General features: G+C 40.5%; 1 protein-coding gene across 3 annotated transcripts in view; it reads left to right on the top strand.

Annotated features, from left to right (window-relative positions):
• Positions 1-21,287, top strand: part of SENP1 (SUMO specific peptidase 1) — a 49,227-nt gene extending 27,940 nt beyond the window's left edge. For 2 of the 3 annotated variants that reach the window (XM_073663192.1, XM_073663191.1), the window contains exons 7-18: positions 952-1,055; positions 1,155-1,396; positions 2,815-2,869; positions 3,879-3,917; positions 4,000-4,084; positions 5,426-5,563; positions 5,649-5,780; positions 10,630-10,833; positions 16,915-16,994; positions 18,090-18,174; positions 18,250-18,345; positions 20,266-21,287. In XM_073663192.1, the coding sequence (XP_073519293.1) occupies positions 952-1,055; positions 1,155-1,396; positions 2,815-2,869; positions 3,879-3,917; positions 4,000-4,084; positions 5,426-5,563; positions 5,649-5,780; positions 10,630-10,833; positions 16,915-16,994; positions 18,090-18,174; positions 18,250-18,345; positions 20,266-20,328 (1,323 nt within the window). In that variant the 3' untranslated portion in view covers positions 20,329-21,287. The remainder of the gene's footprint in view (positions 1-951; positions 1,056-1,154; positions 1,397-2,814; positions 2,870-3,878; positions 3,918-3,999; positions 4,085-5,425; positions 5,564-5,648; positions 5,781-10,629; positions 10,834-16,914; positions 16,995-18,089; positions 18,175-18,249; positions 18,346-20,265) is intronic. The other variant, XM_073663193.1, reaches the window with a different exon arrangement.
• The last annotated feature ends 1,594 nt before the right edge of the window (positions 21,288-22,881 follow it).

The raw sequence follows: 22,881 nt of genomic DNA, 5'->3' as shown, positions 1-22,881 counted from the left end.
TCACATTAAGCGAGATCGCTAGCGAGATCGCTGCTGAGTCACAAGTTTTGTGACGCAACAGCGACCTCAGCAGTGATCTCGTTACGTTTGACACTTAGCAGCAACCAGACCCCTGCTGTGAGATCGCTGGTCGTGTCGAAATGGTCTGGACATTTCTTTGATCGTTGAGGCCTCGCTGGGTAGCATGCATCGGTGTGTTTGACACCTTACCAACGACCTTGTTGACGACTCGGACACATAAACACTTGGCGTGCATCGTTATACAGATCGTTACGGGTCGCTGCATCGCTGCTGCTTCGTTGGGAAGATCTGACTGTTTGACATCTCACCAGCGACCACATAGCGTCGCGGCAACGATCCCGACAGGTCGTATCGTTGTCAGGATCGCTGTAGCGGTTCTTAGTGTGACGGGGCCTTAAGGGATAAGTTGGCCGGTATTGGAGTTCTCTCTCTTCCTGGCCATTGCAGTGGAGTTTGAAGGTAACCTGTTATCCTGGAAAAAGTAGGATGTTACAAAACAGGAGGAACTGATTCAATTAATATGCATTTTTGTGGAAAGGTTTCAACATTTTATGCATTGAAATGCCAGGCATGAGTTAAATAGGCGGTCCTATTTAGTGATGGACAGACTTTCCTGTACGATTGTGCATGCAGAGATGGCTGTGAATCACTACTAGGACTGCCGACTGGATTCGTGTTTATATAAATACCCGACCCGCAGCACTTCCCACCCAGCGTTACCATAGGAGAAACTGGACATTAGTGGTCTATCCTTGTAATGCGTGGATGAGCTGGGTCCTACGGAGAGAGTAGAGACTGTTTAGGAGGCTGAATGAGGATCCTGAATAAGATGTTTTGAAAATAATTAATTTTTTTTTTTTAAAACCAGGCCACCTGAGTAATCAGAATGTCACTCAATATTAAATGTTTTGGATGTGATTTTCTTCTTAGTGTCTACGTGCAGAGGAGAAAGAATTATATAGACAATTGATTCAGGTCGTGACAGGAAAAACAGTTTTGTCCACCAATTCCACAACGTTTCTTCCTCCAGAAATGTAAGTTAACTTTTGTTTTGTCAAGAAAGTCTGAGGATGAAAAGTTCCAAATTATCATACACTCATGTATATTTATTTTTTCTTTTTTATCTGTCTAAGATCACGAAGATTAAGTTCAAGTAGTGTATCTGGTCAACCTGGTGCTTCAAGTCTGAGTTCTTTAGAGCCTTGTACTTTGGATGTGGAACCTACATACCAGCCCAAAATTAGTTTGGTTCCAGAGAAACTAACGGCCCCACTTTCTGTTGACACCACTTACAAACCTACCTGTGAGAGCAGAGACCTTGCCAAACACCAGCTTCACAGACGGCGCAGACCGAGCACTCAAGAGCCAGGTAAAGGTAAGTGGTTTTGACACATTATTCTGAGGAGTGACCACAAGAGGACAGACTTTAGTATAAGCTGTCTTGCACTGAATCTGCCTCTGGACTATGTACCTGTTTAAATCTTTATAAATGATATTATTGGGGGAACCAAGCTATTATCATCTGACCGTGGCTAAAGGGCATTTACCCTGAAAGATTATAGCAAATTAGGGTTCCTAGGCTCTTTTTTTCATGATAGTGCAATGTAAACAGGCTACCGATTACCTGATGAATGAGCAAAATACTTTGTCATTGGGTAGAATAATCTTTTGGTTTGCACAAAAGATCATTTGCTCTCGGCAGCAGGATGATGTCCTACGTAAAAAGGACTCTTGCTGCTAACAATGGCAGCTTATGCGTAATGAACGACCTATTATAGATTTTTCTTAGCCCATCAGGAGTGGTCTGCCTATGCAAACGGGCAAAAAAAACCTTGCTCATTTAATGCTGGCAGTCATTAAGTGTAAACACAACCTCTAACTTTTTCGAAGTCTCCTCATTGTTATCACAAGCAGGATGACAAAGAAATGTTACTCCTCTATTGTATAACTATGGACAGATGACACTGGGTCAGATTAAATTTCGCTTAACATTTAGAAATGTCCCAAGATTTGCTTTGGGAACCATAAATGTAGCGACCCGCATTAATTACTGATCGCTGGTTCTGGAAAATAAGAGATCGCAATGAATTCAGCGTTTCGAAAGTGGTCATACTTTCAAGTATCACTTCAGGTGTTTTGTTTTTTTTTATTGATTGATTTATTTATTTTTTTTACTTTCACCACCGCAGTGGTATCAATAATGTTCACTGTGTATAATAAGAGTTATCAGCTACCATCTTCTGCTGTTCGCAGCGCTGCTTCAGTCCTCTTCTGCATCAGAGTTGATATTAACCAGATCACTCTTGTGTTTGATTGGCGGACTGGCAGTCACTTCTCAATGTAAGTCTATAAGACTCAGAACGAGGTCAGATTTACTTTAAGGGAGAGTAATCAGTTAGCAGTGACCTCCAGGCAGTCAGCTGTGGGCGGAGAGGGACCAAAGTGGTGCCGGAAGCAGAGGCCTGCCACCATCAAGTGTTTTACTACACACAGGAAACATGCATTACTTACATGGTTGGTCTGTCAGGATCTGCAGGGGGGGGGGGGGGTTTGTCAGGAGCTGCAGAGGGTGTGGGGGGTGGTCTTTCAGGCAATTCTTGCAGCTTTTGTGGCATCAGATGAGTGATGCTCACAGTATTTTTCTCCCGATCACAGGGATCCTTAATAGCTGACTGAGCGGACCATGCCAGTCTGTATGCATCACTAACTCCTCTATCTGAGAATTGATGGCTTCTGTACAGTTTTCTTGGTTACTTTTGTTTATGGTAATGTGTGGTTTACATTTCTGCTTAGGTTCAGACTCTGTCATCGTTCTTGACCCTGTTTCCAAAGAAGATTATCATCCAAGGTAATTGCTTCTTATTTCCTAAACGAATTTTGGCATCGAGAATGAAATTTGGAAATCATGACAACATTATGGCCCCAATTAATAAAGTCCAGCAGTCTTCATGCTAGTATTGATGAGGGGGCGGGTGGAGTATGAGGCTCCTAATTCATTAAGAGGCACACACGCATCAGATGAGGCATGAGGTGGCATGTGCCTCCCTCTGCACCAGGCTCCCAGTCTTGATCCATTCCCCTGCTGGAGTAAGATTTGATGAGCAGCTAATGACAAATAACGGCTAGGTCGAAACATTGCTACTGGATTTTTCGTGTATGATGCAGTTAAAGGTATTTTTTATTTTTTCAATCTCCTTGAGCGCTGTCTTTTTATATTATTTGCATCAAGTGGATTTCTTGGGTACCTGTGGGCTGTCGCTCCTACAGCTCTGGGTGTGCTGCAAGCAAACTGAGGAATATTATGTAAAGGCTGCTCGCAGAGCTGTTGCTTTCTGTGAGTTAAAACCTTTTCCTGCTTGTTCAGAAACAAGCAGGGGAATGTTTTTAGAGTCATTTGTGATCCATGCTGTAATGTCTGTATACTCTTTTGCTTCCTCCCCTGCCCAGGAGATGTGGTATGATCAGACCATGTTCCTGCACAGTCACAGCCATTACACAGTATAGCAAGGGCACATTTATAAGATTATCTCAGCACAGGAACATTTTGTTATTTTAAACGCATGCAATTGTGGAACTTTATAATATCACAACATCTATTGATTCAATTGTACTTTTTTCATGTGACTACTCCTTTTAACAGTTTATTTACATTATAAGAAAAACATAGATTTCTTTGGAATAAGACATCAGATCGCAGATATGAAGGTATCCTTTTATTCCGCTTCCTATGACCTACATGCCCATATAGACGGCTTAGGAAGGTTGATTCTAGTGACATTCTCTTTTACCAAAGTTTAGTATTTAATACTGTTAAATCTGATAAGTTGGTCTAAATCTGCTGTATTTTCTTATTTTAGCCATTCAATCTTCCCAGCAGATCTATGGATTAAAGAAATGTAAGTAAAATTGCTACAGGCACAGTAGGGAATAAAGGTGTGTTTTTTATTTTTTTTCTTTAATAATTTTTATTTTGATTAGTGCCAGCCGCTATGATCCAAGAGCAAGAGAAAGGAATAGACAAATAGAAGAACAAAAAGCTCTTACATTAAAATTTCAAAACCAGGTAAACTATAGTTTTGTTTTTTTTTTTATTATATGTAGATTATATAGAAACATGCGCATTTTCAGTAGAATATACGGTTTTACTGGGCGAATAACTAGTCACTGAATTTAGGCCGTAGCCAATAAGAGAGATGGCAATCTAATTTGCAGTCATTGGTGACTAGTGAAGTACAATGGTATTTTATCTTAATGTGCATTTACTCTGAAACACTCATTTCACAATATTATTGCAAATTAAGCATGCTGCCAATCACCCTATGAATACTTAGAATGATTTTGAAGCAGATTCAACAATTCTAGTTCTTGGCAGCGTATCATCCTGTGTAAACAGGACTCGCTCTGCCGAGAACAGTGGCGGCCTATGTGCACTGAGGGATCTATTTTGCATCATTTAATATGGCTTGCCTGTGTAAACTAGCTTCCAAATGACCACCCTTGGGGAAATATTTACCAATAGGTTGTTTCTTGGTGCCACCAGTCAATCCATTTAAATGCGAGTTTAATGGTGTATAATCCTTATTGATGGTACCCAAAAAGAGCCGCATCTCCTTCTCAGGTGCAGGCCACACTAGGTGATCTGTTACTAGTGAAGAAAGCTGCGGACCGCCACACTTGACTGCAGTGGAAGAGGTCGTACTATTCCTATTCGAGTAGCCATCCAAATACATGGTCATGCCAGGTCTGCCCACGCTGGAGTTGCTGTATGCAGTTGCTCTATGCTCATACACAGCTTGGTACAGAAGCGACGTGCAACAGTTTAAACACCTTTTTAGGTCATTTTGTCACCCTCTAGATATAAGCAGATTGTCTAAAAGCATGCAGAAATTTTGGAAACACTATTATGCAATTCATTAAGTGATTAAACTTCATGCAAGTCCTCCTGGCTGCATTCCTGTCAGGGAAGAATGGAGGACAGAAGTCCCTCGCTCTGCTGATCGGTGGGGATCCCATTAATAGAACCCACACCAATCTAGAAAGTCTCCCCTATCAAATGATAATTTTTCATGACTCGAATACCTCTTTAAAGGGATATCACTTTAGTATCCCGATATAGAAATGGTCAGAACCAGATTAAATTCTTCCATGGTCACAGGGTTAAAGGCTTAGTTTGTAGATGTGGTGGGAATGCTAATTCAAGTACTGTATTGTGGGTTTAAAGTCTAGTTTATCCTTTTGAGTTTATAAAGAGATTCCTAAAAACCAATAATACGCCTCACTCATTTCCATGTGACTCCATCAACAAAATGATAGTGGGGGTTGTAGAGCGATATATGTACATGTATTTCACCACAGCCGACAATATAGTGTGGGATTATCGCTAAATTTTCTCTTTTAACGCTAGAGGCTGCAGGAACGTTCTGTACATGATGCTGTAGAGCTGAATCTCCGTGTGCCTCTTGAAAAGGAAATTCCTGTTACTTTACTTCCAAAACCAGAAGAATCTATCAAGGAAGAGCTGGAATTCCCAGAGATTACATCGGTAATTTCTTTGCTCATATACTTCTTGTATGTTAAAACAAAAATTGCTTTTTAGATTTTCTGACTTTCTTATTTTTTAAATAAAGGAAATGGAGAGAGAAATTAAGCACGCTCTTTATGGTGGTAACCAGGATCAAATGTTAAGTGAAGCGTTCCGCTTGACAATTACTCGCAAAGATATTATGACCCTTAATAGTCTAAATTGGCTTAATGATGAGGTGAGTAATGAAAAGTTATTTTTCCTTTTTCTTTTGGGTATGCCTCTTCGAAAACTAAGTTGTTTTAAATTTGTATTTTTTTTTTGCTAGTGATGGAGAGACAAAAAAATCACTTTAAGGCTACATTCACATATCTGTATCTGTTTTTATATCCTTGTAAAATGGACCCCTTTTCTCATGTCATCTGTTTTGGCATACAATTTTTTTCTGATCACTTTTTAAAAATTTGGATTAAACTATTTACCAACACCTCAACCAAACTCTGATGGGAAACTGAAGTACAAAGTCTTTCATGTTTTATACAGCTCCCCATAGACTGTTAATGGCCAAGTTGCAAACTGTATGAGAATAGGATCTGTCTCGTGTACAGTGTAGAACAGATTTCTGTGTGAGTCAATTAAACTATGGGTTAACGTGTTGAAAAAAAAGCGGGCAGCACGGCATGTGTGAATGTAGCCTAAAGCCCCCGTCTCACATAGCCATATCGCTAGCGAGATCGCTGCTGAGTCACGGTTTTGGTGACGTGACAGCGACCTCACCAGCGATGTCGCTATGTGTGACACTTTGCAGCGATCAGGCCCCTGCTGTGAGGTCGCTGATCGCTGCAAAATGTCCTGGACCATTTTTTGGTCTTTGCCCTCCCGCTGGTCAGCACACATCGCTATGTGTGACCAGCGGGAGCAGCGATCAGGCTGGTAACCATGGTAAACAGCGGGTTACTAGGGGCACACGCGCCCTTAGTAACCCGCTGTTTATCATGGTTACCACTCTGCTACGGTGAGCGGTAACCTCCCGCTCACCGTAGCAGAGTGGTAACCATGATAAACAGCGGGTTACTAGGTGCGCGTGTGCCCCTAGTAACCCGCTGTTTACCATGGTTACCAGCCTGCTCCTGCTTCAGCAGGCTGGTAGCCAGGAGCAGGACATCGTGGAAAGATTCTTTCCACAATGTCGCTGCTCCCCTGATCGCTGGTGAGCCTGCCTGTTTGACAGCTCACCAGCGATCACATGCCGACGCAGCAACGATCGCTGACAGGTCGTATCGTTGTCGGGATCGCTGTAGCGTCGCTAAGTGTGATGGGGCCTTAAGGGTGCACATTTCTCATGTAGAATAGGTTTCAGGCTTTCTCTGCCAGTTTTGCTTAATTATCAGCACTTGGCTGCTCAGGAACCCACACTATCTGTACTGAAATCTTGAATCAAGTCAAAGCCAGAAATGGATTAAAAAGTTTATTTACAGGAAGGTCTCACACTTTGTCTTGTTTGATCACCTTGTTACTTTCATTCAGAAAATATATAAACTACTGCCATGTTTTAAAATAAAAAAACGTCAAGCAGATTTGCTAAAACGGTCTTTGCGTTTTCTAATCAGTTTGGTACATTTTAACTCATCAGAGTGGCTCCTACTTCTTGATAAATTTGGCTCTGCTTTAGATTGTCTAGCCTTTTTATACTAATCAGTTGTGTTGATTGATGTACTTTTGGTTCACAGTCCCTTTCAGACCATGTCCCTTTACGACCAAGTCATTCACTCTTCCCACTAGATCATGCCCCCTTGCCAAGTGAGTTGGTAACAGCCTAAAAGGCATAATAAATCTGTCTCAAAATCTCCCACACTTTAAATGGGATGACCACTTTTTCTAGTCTTTGGTCTACTTATTGTCAAGGTACATGTTGAAATTAAATTTCCATCCCTTTTTTAATTTTTCAATGTGACACGAGTGTCCTATCAAAATCAGCACCTGCTCACCTGCCGGTCTCTTCTCCCTCCCTTACGGCAATCTTGTTGTGTGCCTGCCACAGTGGCAACCAATGTCACCTGCCAATAAGGCCATAAGAAAAGGAGACCTGGCCAGCAGAACGGAGGGTACGGCAGGGGAATGGAAGGTGAATAGGTGCGCTTTACTCTTTTGATAAGACTTTGGCCTTGCCTAAAATAAGAAGAGGTAGCATAAGTCTCATTAATGGGCTTTTTTTTAATGCACTCTTGATACTTTAATTGACAGCCTTTCTGTGTTCTGACTAACAGTGGAGTCCTGATCAGAGTTTGCCTCACTTTTAATCTCATGATCCCATTCTAAAAGCAGGCAATTTTATTAACCTTACAGGAATTTTTTTTCATTGCCTTAACCTCTTACCAACATTTGCCGTACATGTACAGCACAAGTCAGTAGAGTGAGTATGGAGCGGGCTCACAGGGTGAGCTCGCCCCGTACACAGCATGTAGTGGTGGCGCGAAGCGATGCCTGCGGTTAACCTGTTAAATGCCGCTGTCAATCAAAACATCAGCACGAACAGTGCTCTGGAATGGAGATGCCGCAATGCTGTGGTTGCTGTATATAGCAGGTTCAAGTCACCAAAGGGGACTAAAAAATACAGTGAAAAGAAAAAGGTTTCTAGAAGGAAAAAAAAATAAAATCCCAGTTAAATTTTAGAACACCCGTGCTCGCTTAGTGGTAGGAAATAAGAAAGCTAAAAGCAGCAAGTGGAACCATACACCCCTCTTGATGGTGTATACAAAAAACCTGTAGGTATGTAGTATTAGACAAACAACCACTCCTCTAAAAGGATTATAACCCCAAGAACAGGTCAAATGGATACTGAAGGAACCAGCAACTGATATCTAAAAAATAAGGAAGGGAAAGTGAAGTAGTATTAATCAGTTGTGATCGTTCAGTCAGTTTACCACCGATAACAGCTCACGCCAAATTACATACATAGCTCAAGTATGAAACTGACCAGTCTGAACAGGGACCGCCACAAATATTCACAGATAACCTGGGTGGTTTATCTAAAAATAGGCAAGTGGTGGTGCGTTATAACATAACCTCTGTGGTATGCATAATAAGGCTGAGTTCACACGATGCGTATTTAATGCGTTTCCGCGGCTTTTTCGCAGTTGCGGAAACGCATTAAAAACGCATGGTAGAAGGGCAGCAATGTTCCCCAATTGAAATCCGCATGTGCTGTGCCCATGATGCGGATTTTTCCGCAGCGTAAACGCTGCGCTTAAAAATCCGCAGCATGTCAATTAATTTTGCGTAAACGTGGCGTTTTCGCCGCCATTGACTTGCATTAGAACGCGCCAATTCCGCAAGACTGCATCTGTACTTGCGTTATTAGCGCGTTCTAATGTGCGGATGGTACCCGGGTGTAGAGGAGAGGAGAGTCTCATCCACACCCAGGTACCATTAAAAAAGCTGTAAAACGAGAATAAAATAAAAAATAAATGTATACTTACCATCTGTCGGCCCGCGCACCGCTCCTGCTTGGTTCCTGGCACTTTGCAGTGAATTGAAGGACCTGCGGTGACGTCAGTCATGTGACGGGTCACGTGACGCTGACGTCGACAGGTCTTTCAATTCAAAGTTGCTGGCAGCCGGGAGAACGGATTGAGCAGGACAGCGCGGGCCATCGGAGGTAAGTATATACACTCTCTCGGGTCACACTATATAAATCCATGCTGTTTGCATGGATTTATATAGTGTGACCTAGTTGTCAAGCACTTTCCAGGTGATGCTAAAATCGCCTGGAAAGCGCTTGTCAATCCACATGCGGAAACGCATGTGAATCCGCATGTATTCCGCAGGAAAAACGCATGCACAATCTGCATGCGTTTTTTCTGCCAGGGAGATGCAGAAATTTTCTGCTTCATTTCTGCATCGTGTGCACATACCCTTACAGTGACATGGGTGTGTGCCGACACACTGATCACATTAATTGTTTACACCAGAAATTAAACATACATTTTTCCATGAATTGGTGATGTGCAAATACCACAACATCAGGCACATAAGTAAAATTTGTTCATGATCTAACTCGCTGCGTTGGTGTATAGTCCTGCGTAGTCTCTCAGGAGTGTCACTCATATGCGTGGTGAAGTATTCAGGGAGTCCCGGCCTGTGGCTCACCCGAAACTAAGATGAGCAGTGTGTTGGAGCAGATGACGTGTGACGTCGCACTACTTCTGAGGTACGGATGCTTGGTAGTGCCGTACTTTTCCCTTGCGCGTTTAACATGATCAAAATGTCATATCTAGCTCAAAATGGTATAAATAAAAACATTGTCTTGCCCCCGCTAAAAATTAGCCCTCACATGTCTTCATGGACTGTAAAATTGAAAAGTTACAGGTATCAGAAATTAGCAACACAATAGAATATACTTCTAAAATAAGACTGAATGTGTTTAGTATCGCTGTAATCATATTGATGAGGAGAATCCTACTGGAAGATCATTTTTACCACATGTACTCTGTAAAAACAATTCCCAAAAAAAGGCAATTTCGGGTGTCTTTTTTTTTTTTTTTTCTTTTCACAATTTCACCGGTCTTGGAATTTTTTTTTCCTGGTTATTGTGTTAAAATGTATTGAGTTATTGAAAAGTACAATTTATAGTGCAAAAAAAGCCCTAATATATCTATTTGGGCAGAGAAATAGAAAAGTTGTGGCTCTGGGAAGGGGCACAAAACCAGAAATTGTCCGCGTCAGGCAGGGTTTAAGAACACAGGTTTGTTGAGTGTTTTAAACTACACTGTTATAATGAAGCTACATAAGTGGATTACATGAGTGATTGAGATAGTAGTAGTTTTTTGAGGTCCAAGCTGGCTTTCTTGAGTGTTGTGGGTCCAGCTTTTTTGCCCGTATGATCACTGTCATCCATGTGACGTAGTGCAGGAAGGGGTTAAATGTTTTTTCTATTAAGATGAATTTGATGGTAATACTCTGCATTTCCCTGTTCCACTCTATTGGAGCTTAGAATGTGTTCAGGATTGTTATACACTGATTATTTAACATTTATTCACTTTACAATCTTAGTCTGTTTTTACAGTGTCTTTTTTATTTTTATACAGGTAATAAACTTCTATATGAATCTTCTGATGGAAAGAAGTAAACGGAAGGGCTTGCCTAAAGTTCATGCATTCAACACCTTCTTTTTCCCGAAGTTAAAATCTGCTGGGTTTCAGGCAGTGAAACGATGGACGAAGAAAGTGGATGTCTTTGCTGCGGATGTTTTGTTAGTGCCTGTTCACCTTGGAGTGCACTGGTGCTTGGCTGTAAGACATACATTTACCTTTTTTTGTCTTTGTTCTTAATGGAAGGGATTTAACAACCAACTTTTGTGATTTGATACATTTTCTACAGATCAGCTGCAGTGATGGCCTTATAGTGAATCAAAAAACCCCAGAAAACAATAGGGGGTTGTTGGAGTAATGTACCAACAAACCCGTGTGTCTTATTTGTGTCCATTTCTCCAGTATTTGGAACTGTGGGGTATCTGTCCTGGTCGGAGTGCAAGTTGACAGTCTTATGTGCAATTCTATACATTGTGCCACCATGACAGTAAAGTGCAAGTATGCCCCCTTGACCTAATAAGAATAGGAAAGAGGTTAAAAAAAAATGTCCCATTCTCCAGTATGTTCCTGTATCTCACAGGACAGAATATAGAGTTGTACTTTTTTAATACTTGGGTCCAATGGTTGGCAGCAGGATCTGCAAGAAAGTTAACCAGACGCTGTTCTGGAAAATAGTTGTCCTTCTGTCCCTATTGGTGAACATGCTGGGTTGCTGGTAGTCTTGCTCCAGTTGGCCGGCATGGTGCGTGTTGCAACAGCTCTGGTTTCCTACATGGCCGTGTCTACCATCCTTAAAGGCTCGTGCCATTTTCTGCTGCTAGGAAGTGCTCGGCTTACTCATTCTGCCTCTTGTTTCCTCTTTTTGGTGAATGATGAGGGGAGGAAGTTGCTAGTATATGGTGGGCCATGTTCAGCAGGTCATGTGTTATGCTGTGTGTGTGTGCTGGTGGACACGCGACCTGTAACAATTACTTCATTTTAGGGCGACTTCAGTTTACATTTGATGTATTCTTACGCAAGGGTCTGCTATTCCGAGAGTATTTTATGGTGGACTGTTCTATGGCTTACAATACTACTGGATTAATGATGAACCTGAAGGAGCAAATCATGGACTGATTGAATGCCTGTTGAACGTTTGTTTTTGGTTTTTTTTTTGGGGGGGGGGGGGATTTATTCAAGGTATGAAATGGTTGGCGGTGAGCTGGAGAAGCAGATTGCGCCACAAAGGATCGACCTGTGGGGCTCACACGCGTTGTATATGGGCACTGCTGCTAATGAATTTATAAGTGCTTCTCACTAAATTAGAATATCATCATAAAGTTAATTTATTTCAGTTCTTCAATACAAAAAGTGAAACTCATATATTATATAGTCATTACAAACAGAGTGATCTATTCCAAGTATTTATTTCTGTTAATGTTGATGATTATGGCTTATAGTCAATAAAAACACAAGTCATTATCTCCGTAAATTAGAATACTTTATAACAGCTTGAAAAATGTTTTTAAAATCCAAAATGTTGGCCTACTGAAATGTATGTTCAGTAAATGCACTCAATACTTGGTCAGGGCTTCATTTGCATCAATTACTGCATCAATTACTGCATCAATGCGGCGTGGCATGGAGGCGATCAGCCTGTGGCACTGCTGAGGTGTTATGGAAGCCCAGGTGGCTTTGATAGCAGCCTTCAGCTCGTCTGCATTGTTGGGTCTGGTGTCTCTCATCTTCCTCTTGACAATACCCCTATAGATTCTCTATGGGGTTAAGGTCAGGCGAGTTTGCTGCCATTCAAGTACAGTGATACTGTTGTTTGTAAACCAGGTATTGGTACTCTTGTCAGTGTGGACAGATGCCAAGTCCAAAAAGCTTGTCGGCAGAGGGAAGCATGAAGTGCTCTAAAATTTCCTGGTAAACGGCTGCGCTGACTTTGGTCTTGATAAAACACAGTGGACCTACGCCAGCAGATGACATGGCTCCCCAAACCATCACTGATTGTGGAAACTTCACACTAGACCTCAAGCAGCTTGGATTGTGGCCTCTCCACTCTTCCTCCAGACTCTGGGACCTTGGTTTCCAAATGAAATGCAAAATTTACTTTCATCTGAAAACAACATCTTGGACCACTGAGCAACAGTCCAGGTCTTTTTCTCCTTGGCCCAGATAAGACGATTCTGGCGTTGTCTATTGGTCATAAGTGGCTTGAAACAAGGAATGTGACACTTGTAGCCCATGTCCTGGATACGTCTGTGTGTGGTGGCTCTTGAAGCAATGACTTCAGCAGCAGTCCACTCCTTGTGAATCTCTCCCAAATGTTTGAATTGCCTTTTTCTTCACAATCCTTTCAAGGCTGCGGGTATCCCGGTTGCTTGTGCACCTTTTTCTACCACACTTTTTCCTTCCACTCAATTTTCCATTAATATGCTTGGATACAGCACTCTGAACAGTCAGCTTCTTTAGCAATGACCTTTTGTGGCTTACCCTCCTTGTGGAGTGTCAATGACTGCCTTCTGGACATCTGTCAAGTCAGCAGTCCTTCCCATGATTGTGGAGCCTACTGAAACAGACTAAGGGACCTTTTTAAACGCTTAGAAAGCCTTTGCAGGTGTTTTTTTTTGTTGTTCTAATTTACTGAGATAATGACTTGTTTTCATTGGCTGTAAGCCATAATCATCAACATTAACAGAAATAAACACTTGAAATAGATCACTGTTTGTAATGACTCTATTGAATGAGTTTCACTTTTTGTATTGAAGAATTGAAATTAACTTTTTGAATGTATTCTAATTTAGTGAGAAGCACTTGTATCTTGTAGGTACAGAGAGGAAAACGCCTACACAGAAATCTAAAGTTAAAAAGAATCAGTCACCAGGCTTTTGCTACCTAACTGATAGCATGTTGTAGAGACAGTCCCTGATTCCAGTGTTGTCACTTACTAGGCTGATTTTAGTGTTTTGATAAAATCACTGTTTTATCAGCAGGAGTTAATCACTGCAGGACTAGTAAACCTGCTGCCAGGTAGTCAAGCATAGGCATGAGCTCTGTATAACCCTGCCCTCACCACTGACTGTCAGCTTTCTGTGTACACTTTTCAGCATTCTGCTTATGCAATCAGTGGTGTGGTTGGGGTTATACAGAGAACTGCTAGATCTGCAGCAGAGAACGGATTGCTGGAATCAGGGCCTCTGTCCCTATATTATGCTGCTCTCAGACGAGGTAGCAAAAACTTGGTTACAGATTCCCTTCAAAATATGTGGTGTATGTGTCAGCCATCTTTTCATACAGACAAGAACCTCCTATGTAAGGCTTGTCCTGAAAACTGTTTATTAGACAGCAATCTGTTTCCAAAGAACTTGTATCAGAGAGGAGATGCGAGATTTTTTTTTCAGCTTTAATCCTCCAGCCAGGCCTCAGTTCCTGTCCACCATTTAGGCTGTGTGCCCACGTAGCGTTTTTCAAGCGTTTTTGATGCGGAATTTCCGCAGCGGAAACGCTTGTAAAACGCTTGGTAACCCGCACCCCATGGGCCCCAATGGGATTCCGCAAGTTCTATGCACATGCTGCGGATTTTTCCGCAGCGTTTATACTGCGTTCAAAAATCCGCAGCATGTCAATTAATTTTGCGTTTCCGCAAGCAGAATTGCCTTTGTCCAATGCATAAAAAACGCAAGGCAATTCCGCATGTGGAAAACGCGCGAAAAATGCGCGATAAACGCGTGCGGAATTCCGCATGCGTTTTTCCGGGAGAGGACTTGCAGAAATGAAGCAGAAATTTTCTGCTTCATAAATGCAACGTGGGCACATAGCCTTAAGAGAACCAGGATATGTTTCAATTAGATTCGGTTCTTGTATTTTTGGTCTTGTGATCAGGATAAAGCAGTGGTCCAGGCCCTTGTCTAATAAGATATATAGAAATATTTTGTTCTCTGAAATCGGCCCTGCTAATCATCTGTTCTGTGCCGGGGGGCCACCGAATATGCTAATCTGCAGAGCAGAACAGCACCGTTAACTGTATAGTTGCTGCAGCGAGGTACCCACTATAGAGTTTATGGAGCTAAGCAGCTCTGCAGAAGATCAATTCAACCAGCACCTGTTGATCGGTGGAGGTGCTGGGTGTCGCACCCCTACTGATCAGTTATTGATGACCTATTGTTAGGATGGCCCAATAACATAAAAGTACTGGACAACTCCTTTTTGAGAGGAGAAAAGATTGTGGCAGACATATGGACCCTGAAGAATGGTGTTTGAATTATGAAGTCTTTGTCGATCTGTTGATCTAGTTGACAAAAGGAGGTACTTAAATACCTACTTGATAAGATGACAAAAATCTTGTTAATCCCTTCCCATTGGAGGCAGTTTTCATTTTTGTGCTTACATTTTTTCCTCCTGTGCCATAACTTTTATTTTACTGTTAACATAGCTGTATGGAGAAAAACGTCAACTCTAGCTTTTCAAGCTGGGAATAGATATATAATTACTTTCTGCTTTATTGCGTTTATCGTGCCCCTTCAACTTGAGCCTGGTTTCACCTTCCTGATCAGGCCAAATTTTACAATTCTGACCTGTCACTTTGAGGTAGTAACTCTGGAACACTTAATCTGATCCCATTGGTTTGGAGACTGTTTTTTCGTAACACGTTGTACTTCATGTTAGTGGTAAAGTTGGGCCTATATTTTTTGTTTATTTGTGAAAATACCTGCATTTTGGTGAAAAATTTGCAGTTTTCAAACTTTAATTTTTATGCCCTTATAAATATATGGTTTATCACACAACATAGTTAATGAATAACATTTAGCTCATGTCTACTTTACATCAGCATCATTTTTGAAACCTAATTTTTTGTTAGGAAGTTTAAAGGGTTAAAACCATTTACAAAACCCAATTTTTTATTTTTTAGGGGCCACATCACATTTGAAGTGACTGAGTGGCCTACATGACTGAAAATAAACCCAAAGTGACACAATTTTAAAAACTGCACCACCTCAAAGTGCTCAAAACCATGTTCCATAAATGTATTAACCCTTCAGGTGCTTCACAGGAATTAAAGCAATGTGGTAGGAAAAAAATAAAAAATATTTCCACAAAATATTGATTGCGCCCCAAATTTTTCATTTTCACAATGGTAACAGGAGAAATTGCACAGCAAATGGTAAGGTCATTTTCTTTTGAGTACAGAGATACCTTGTATGTGGGGGAAAACTGTTTGGGCGCATGGCACGACTCGGAAGAAGTACCATTCTACCTTTGGAACATATAGAGTCGGTATAAAATGGACTGACTCCGACTCTTAAACTATCTAACAAATTGTTGTACAGTAGTTCAGTATGTGCTGTAAATGGTTTTATAAGGATTTGGGAAAGTTATGAAATGTCCTATAAATGTCTGTTCTGTTCCTGATCTAAAGATCTATGCTTTGAATCTGTGCTGCACTTTATGTACATGCTCAGTAGTGAGGCCGTGCTGGGGGGAGTCTGAGTCGGGGGGGGGGATTGAGGAGTCTGAGTAAGAGGTTTGGCTTAGTCTCCACAGCCCTAAGAGTGGTCTTCCTAGTTGCTCTCAGGACAGCATGAAGAATGGGAGAAATCTATAAGCTTTATTTAATAGTCATATGTGACTCTCTGAACGAATAACTGTAAAATGTTAACCCTTCTTTATTACCCAAGTGGTGACAGACTTTCATAGGTCTCAAGATATTGTGCGTTCTTCATTTTGTGACAGCCCACTACACTATAAAGGAGGAGTTTAACATTTTCCGTGTTGAAAATAGCTATTCTATCTTGGGTCACAAGCTCTTTAAGGGTGGTAATCTGCTTGCTCAGCTGCCAGAACTATTACATTACCTCCTTTTCATGGTTTTGCTTATTGAACATTAAAATGTATTGGGTTGAAACACTCTGGTGTCTGATTTATTTAGCATAACACTGAGGGGGTCAGAGGCTTTTAACTGGTCTTTCCTGGTCCTTATAGGTCAAGAGGGGCAATCTCATATGGTGCTGTCATGGTGGACTTAAACAAAAAAAAAATCTAATTGTTAAGGGAAATTCAACTTTTTGTACCTTTTTTTAGTTTTCATTATGGATACAACCAGCAGGGCTCTCTTTTTCTCGGGGTTTAGATGGGCATACATGTAGGTCGGCATGTGAAGCTTGGAGTTTGTGAAATGACTTGTGAATTAATGATGGGAGAATAAGAACAAACAATATTGTAGCTAAAAAAACATTGCAGAGTTTTTATCCATGTATTAAGTAAGAAATAAGTTGTAATTTCAATGTTTTAATTTTACAGGTGGTGGATTTTAGGAAAAAAACAGTAACCTACTATGACTCTATGGGTGGACTTAATAATGAAGCATGTAGAATATTACTGTAAGTAACATGTACACTTGGTGATATTAATCTGGTGTCTCTGAAGACTATTCTAGAACCTCCATTGTAAGCCATGGTTTCATGTAAACCAGTAATGTGTTGTGTTCCACCATAAAAGGAGAATAATCCTCTGCTGATGTGATTTCTTAACATTACAAAACATAACTTGTGATGGGCTTGTAGAGAATTGCTGGATTTGGTACTAAAAATACTACAAAAAGGGGGTTCTCTAAAGACCCTTCACATAATGTGGGTGGATTATAGGTCATACTGAGGAAATTAAGAGTGAATTAGACCGTAGGAAACCCAGAACATGTTAAACTGCATGTCCGATTTGTCCTTTTTTTTTTTTTTTTTTTTCCTCGGACTAAATAGTGCGCAGAAAATATTGAAGAAATGTCTGATTTTAATCTGAGGGTCAGATCAAAATCAGCAATGCAAGTCAATGGGTCTGTGAAAAAAATCAGACTGCACTTTTCTGACATCTGAGTGCTATCTGATTTTCACAGACTGTCAGAGGAGGTGGAGAATTTTTTTTTTTTTTTATCTATGTACGAGAGAATCTGACCTCGCATCACACTCTGTTCAAACTCTTATCAGATCAGTCCAAATTTTCTTACATGACAAAATCGGACATTTGGAAGAGGCCTAAGATTTTTTTTTTTAAATTGAGGTAGGCCAGCTGTGATTGGAGGAGGGGTCTTCACTTGTCTGTTTGATCCCTCCATGCTTTACCAGGCACAGATCCTTGTTTTAGTAGCGGCTGTGCCTGTTACAGCTGCTCATCCCTATTGAATGTGACAGCTGTAGAAGATGACTACCAAGCTCAGCTTCTCTTATAAGCACAGAGATAGGCCTGGTACAGCATGAAGGGGACGCAGCTTTCGACAGAGAACCACAGCGCTGAGCCGAGGTTCGTCACATTAGATGGGATAATCTGGTGCTGGTGTGTGCATCGCGCTGTGGATCCACCAGTGATACGGAGTTTGATATAAACCATTGTGAGCAGAGACTTCATGGAGTCATTATTAGTGGTGTTATGCCTGGCACTTGGTGTTTTGTGTGTTATAGCTATATTTTGTGTTCTCCTCATAGGCAGTATTTAAAACAAGAAAGCCAGGACAAGAAAGGAATTTCCTTTGATACCAATGGATGGAACCTGAGCAGCAAGACAAGTGATGTAAGTTTTGTGATTAATACAAAATATTTATATTTTATTACTCTAATACTTTGTGTGTAATTCATATTTTCGTAGGAGATTCCCCAACAAATGAATGGTAGTGATTGTGGAATGTTTGCCTGCAAATATGCCGATTACATTACCAAAGATAAAGCCATCACCTTCGCACAGGTATGCATGTTCCATTATGCATCAAAGTTGATTAACACTGATGTTGTTCATGGCTTCTTTTCTCCTTGTCAACCACACAGGCAAAACAGCTACAACAATTAGAAACATCAGTGCAACATGTAGACTACTTGCTGTTTCGTAACTATTTGAGATTTGATTTTGCTGTTTAAAAAAAAAAAAAATGGTCTGGTTGCATGAAAGTCAATTGAAGTTTATGGCAAGGGAGACTTGTAATCTGCAGTAAAAAAAATCCAGCACATTTGGGAACAATTGCAACACCATAGAAAATTAATTAGATGCTATGTTGCAATGCGGACACTGCGAAGTCAGTGTTGTGTGACCCGTCACAATGCTGCCTTAGTATTTGGTCAGTATTTTACATCAGTATTTATAAGCCAAAACCAGGAGTGGGTGAAATATACAGAAGTGGTGATGTGTTTCTATTCTAGTTTTCCTGATTGTTCCACTCCTGATTTTGGCTTGCAAATACTGAACGTGTGAACGAGCCCTTAGGCTTTGACTGCATAACGTCGTGTGTTGGGTGACACATTGCAACAATGGATATAATTCCCTGTTGTCTCTTTCACTCTACAACAAAGTTTCCAAATGTTTCTGCCAGTGGTCGTATGTAACAATAATCATACTTCATTGCAAGTTGTACATGCCGTGTGACTTACATTTGTCTTGTCTCTAACAGTTGTTTTATTTGCAGCAAAATTGAAGCTCTAAATTAGTCTCTTGACATCAAGTCACACACATGGTTTTTGGCCACTCGACTTGGCAGATAACATGTGTCGGTCAACAGCAGTTAACGTGTAGCCCCAGTCTTAATTCTGGAACATAATCCTGCTTAATTCCATTGTGAATAGAAGATTACCTAACATCATTTTTCTTTCTTTGGAATTGGGTTGTCCTAATTGAATTTTTTTTTTTCTAAAATTCACAATTTCTAGACACTTTAGCCATATTGTGTGGCTTTTTTTCACTGCATCTTGCTACAAAATATAGTACAATGCATATTTATGGGGGTTTAGAAGATCCTATTTAAATGTAGTGGGGAATCAGCATGAATGTAGGAGCATTATGTGGATTTCAGCTATTGTACTGTGGATGGTAAAATACAAGGGCGGTTGATTTATTAATGGGCTTTAAGCCAGTGTTCTGGCAAGAGATGCTATAATTTGACTTTTTACTGTTTTTCTAACACGGTTTTCTTCTGTGACTTTTATGTAAGAAATTGGTGTAAATTATAGAGCATTTCTACACTAGCTAAAGATGCTTGCTTCTGAATAGCAAACTAGTTAGGCTATGAAAGATCAGTCTTAATTCCACCCTTTGTGTCTTGGATATAACAAGCGTCGATCATACAGAAAAATGACGGTAGGTTCTACAGGAGTGTTTTGGGGCATCACAGGCCAGACCAGATTGTAGCGCTTAAAGGGAATCTGTCAGCAGGTTTTTACTATGTAATCTCAGAGCACCGTGATGTGTAGGGGAAGAGCCTAATTCCAGGGATGTCACTTATTAGACTTTGTTGCTGTTTCAATACAATCAGTATTTTATCAGCAGTTAATTATTACTACAGGGCAACTGGCCTTGTGCCTCCTAGTCCAACCACACCCCTAGCACTATACAGTGTACACAGAAAGATGTGGTGTGGACAGGGTTACACACAGCTCAAAAGCTGAGATCTGCTAGATCTCAACAGAGAACTGTGACTCTAAGTGATACATTGCTGGAATCAGGGTCTCTGTCCCTACCTCATGCTGCAATCAGATTACAAAAACCTGCTGACAGATCCCTTTTAATGAAGTTGGAAAACTGTTTTGTATTTGGACAGTTTCCCTGATAAGTGTACTTTTGACTTGAATCTTTTTAATTTCCATGACTAAAGAAATAACTTGCTCTTTCTGTTTCCAGAATCACATGCCCTATTTTAGAAAACGAATGGTTTATGAAATTATTCACCAGAAGTTGCTTTGATGGTGTCAGGATCCCGCCAGTGAAGGATTGGTCAATCTTCAGAGCTGAACATGGACCAAGAATTAAGTGCATTTTCACACACTTACGATTGTAAAATAAGCTAGCACTGTTATTTATGACAGATCTTATCTATATTGTCCTGATTGCCAATGTCTTTTGACTTTTTTATATTATTTAAGAAAGAGCTATTCTGATATCACAATTTAAAGTTATTACAGGTTTGTAATTTTGATACCTTTGATAGAAAGAAAAGCGAACATCTGCTATGAACACTATCCTAGTCTAAGATGACTGCCTCTAGTTTCCTTCACTTTTTCTGAAGTGACATTGTATAACATCTACATCAAATGGCCTGGCACTGCATGTGTCATTTCCGCATATTTTGCAGAGACTCTGGACATGTTTGTTGTTTTTTTTTTGTACTTTGTAAAAGAAGAAATTTATATTTACATCATTGTAAAGTATTGTTTTATATAAGTGTACTGAAGTATCACATCCATTTTTTTTCCTTGTTTCTACTTTTATACCGCAAGAATACACAAAGGTAGATTTACTAAAGAATGTAAATGAATAATTGTGTACCATATTTGTACATTATTATATATCCTCTTGTACTGGTATCACTTAGAGCTTCTGCCTACCTCAGTTCTGGAATTGCTTATACCAGCTCAGTATGGGCACGGCAATTATTGCTCTCACTAATTGTCTAAAACGCAACTTGTCTAGTGGAGCAGATTAGGAGATGTTGACGGCTGACAAGGATTATCTTTGGCAAAGATGCTATTTTTCTTAGAGGGTTTTCTTGCTGCTTAGAAAATGTTTTCTATACATCAGTCTTGTAGTTACAGCGGTGCATTTATCATCTGGTTTGTATACTCCATCTGTCATTTATGTGGCTGTTTAGTTTTCTTTTTGTTTTTTTATTTAAATGAAAAAATAAATTTTGTTTTTGAAACCTGTGTAATGTGCACTGTCCCGACAATTTATACGGTTTTCTGCAATGTCTGTATAAAAATACAATTTAAGTTTGTTCAATTGTAAGAATTAAATCTCATTCAGACATCCGTGTTGCACATAAGTGTTCTATCCGTTTTTGTTTTTTTTCTTTTTATGGATTGAACACGTACCCATTTTCTATGGTTCTGTTCACATATTTGTGGTTGTACAGGTGTCCGTTCAAATCTCACGGAGAGAGATCTGTGGGTTTTTGTTTTTTTTCCCAGCAGCACAGATGAAAAGGGCCAATACAAGTTTATGGGTCTGTGAAACATGTACAGCACACGGATTGCATCTGCGTACAGTCCGTATTTAACATTGTAAAGGATAGGAGAAGTTGTGTCAACAAAACGGACCCACAGACCATGCACTGACGCGCTGATTGGCAAAACTGACACACGGACCATATTGTCACATACCTGTTTAAACAGACATGTGAATTAGGCCTTCGGGATGCGTTGGCTGTGACACTGCACTGTCAGAAGTGGCACACAAGTCTCTATCTCGCAGCATAATGGAAGTGGTATGGTTGTTTTGTGACTCATAAATTTGCATGAACACTACCAATTTGGAATTTTTTTGGGCAACTTGTACTGTGACTAAAGCTGCTGTGAAGGCTCAATATAAATGACCAAGCCTGAGGTGCACTTATAATTTGTATAGAAATGTTTCTCAATTGTGAGCTGTATACCACAGAAGTGCACAATGCATGCTGCTTAATGAATTTTAGATTGCATCTGTAGCTCAAAACACCTTATTAATTGTACTCATTTTATTTTCCAGTTATTGCGGATTCACCCCCAGCTCTAGAAAATGTGAAAAGGGCCACCTCCATGCTTTTACAACTGAGTGCCTACTCACAGATATGAGGGAGCAGTAACAGGCTGATTTGAAATGACAAGTCTTTCATAGAGATCTGGATCATCCATTTGGTTATACATACAAACCTGTATTCAGCAGTTTCTGAATATAGTGTTAAAATGAACCCTGAAGGTGCTCAGCTGCTGTACAGAAAGTGTGGCACCTGGGAGAAAACAAACTTTATTTCTTCTGGGAGCTGCTGGCTTTCAGTCATGCCCAGAGCAGTTACTGTCATCGCTCACAGCACTGAGAGCAGCGGCTTTAAGCACGCCCCGGCACTGACTGACAGCTGGCACTGCAGTGCATCAGCATAGAACCAGCTGTTATCCAGGGCCAGGACATGCTTACAGCCTCTGCTCCAAGTGCTGTGACCACCTTCATAACTCTTATCCCGCGGATTAACCCTACATGTGCAGGTTAATAGTGTTTGACCGAATAGGTTCCCTTGAATGTTCTGCAACAATTTATTTTTTTTTGTGTATTCTGCATCAATAATCTACAACAAATTACAGTGCAATATGTTTAATTTAGGTTTTAAAAATCCCATTCACATGTAGCAGATAAAAGCCCTCCAACTTATCTGATCATGCTGTGCATTGCCAGCACTGGAGCATGCTTATGCCTCGGCAAAGGATGATATACAAAACCAAATCTACCACGTTGTATTTTACCCCTAAGCCAGTTTCGCACATCTTT

This window comes from Phyllobates terribilis, unplaced genomic scaffold (assembly GCF_046119375.1).
Source record: "Phyllobates terribilis strain yellow unplaced genomic scaffold, ASM4611937v1 Scaffold_2__4_contigs__length_985480577, whole genome shotgun sequence".
Classification (NCBI taxonomy): Eukaryota; Metazoa; Chordata; class Amphibia; order Anura; family Dendrobatidae; genus Phyllobates; species Phyllobates terribilis.
Note: the sequence above shows the minus strand (reverse complement) of the source record. Positions and strands in the feature narration are given on the sequence as shown.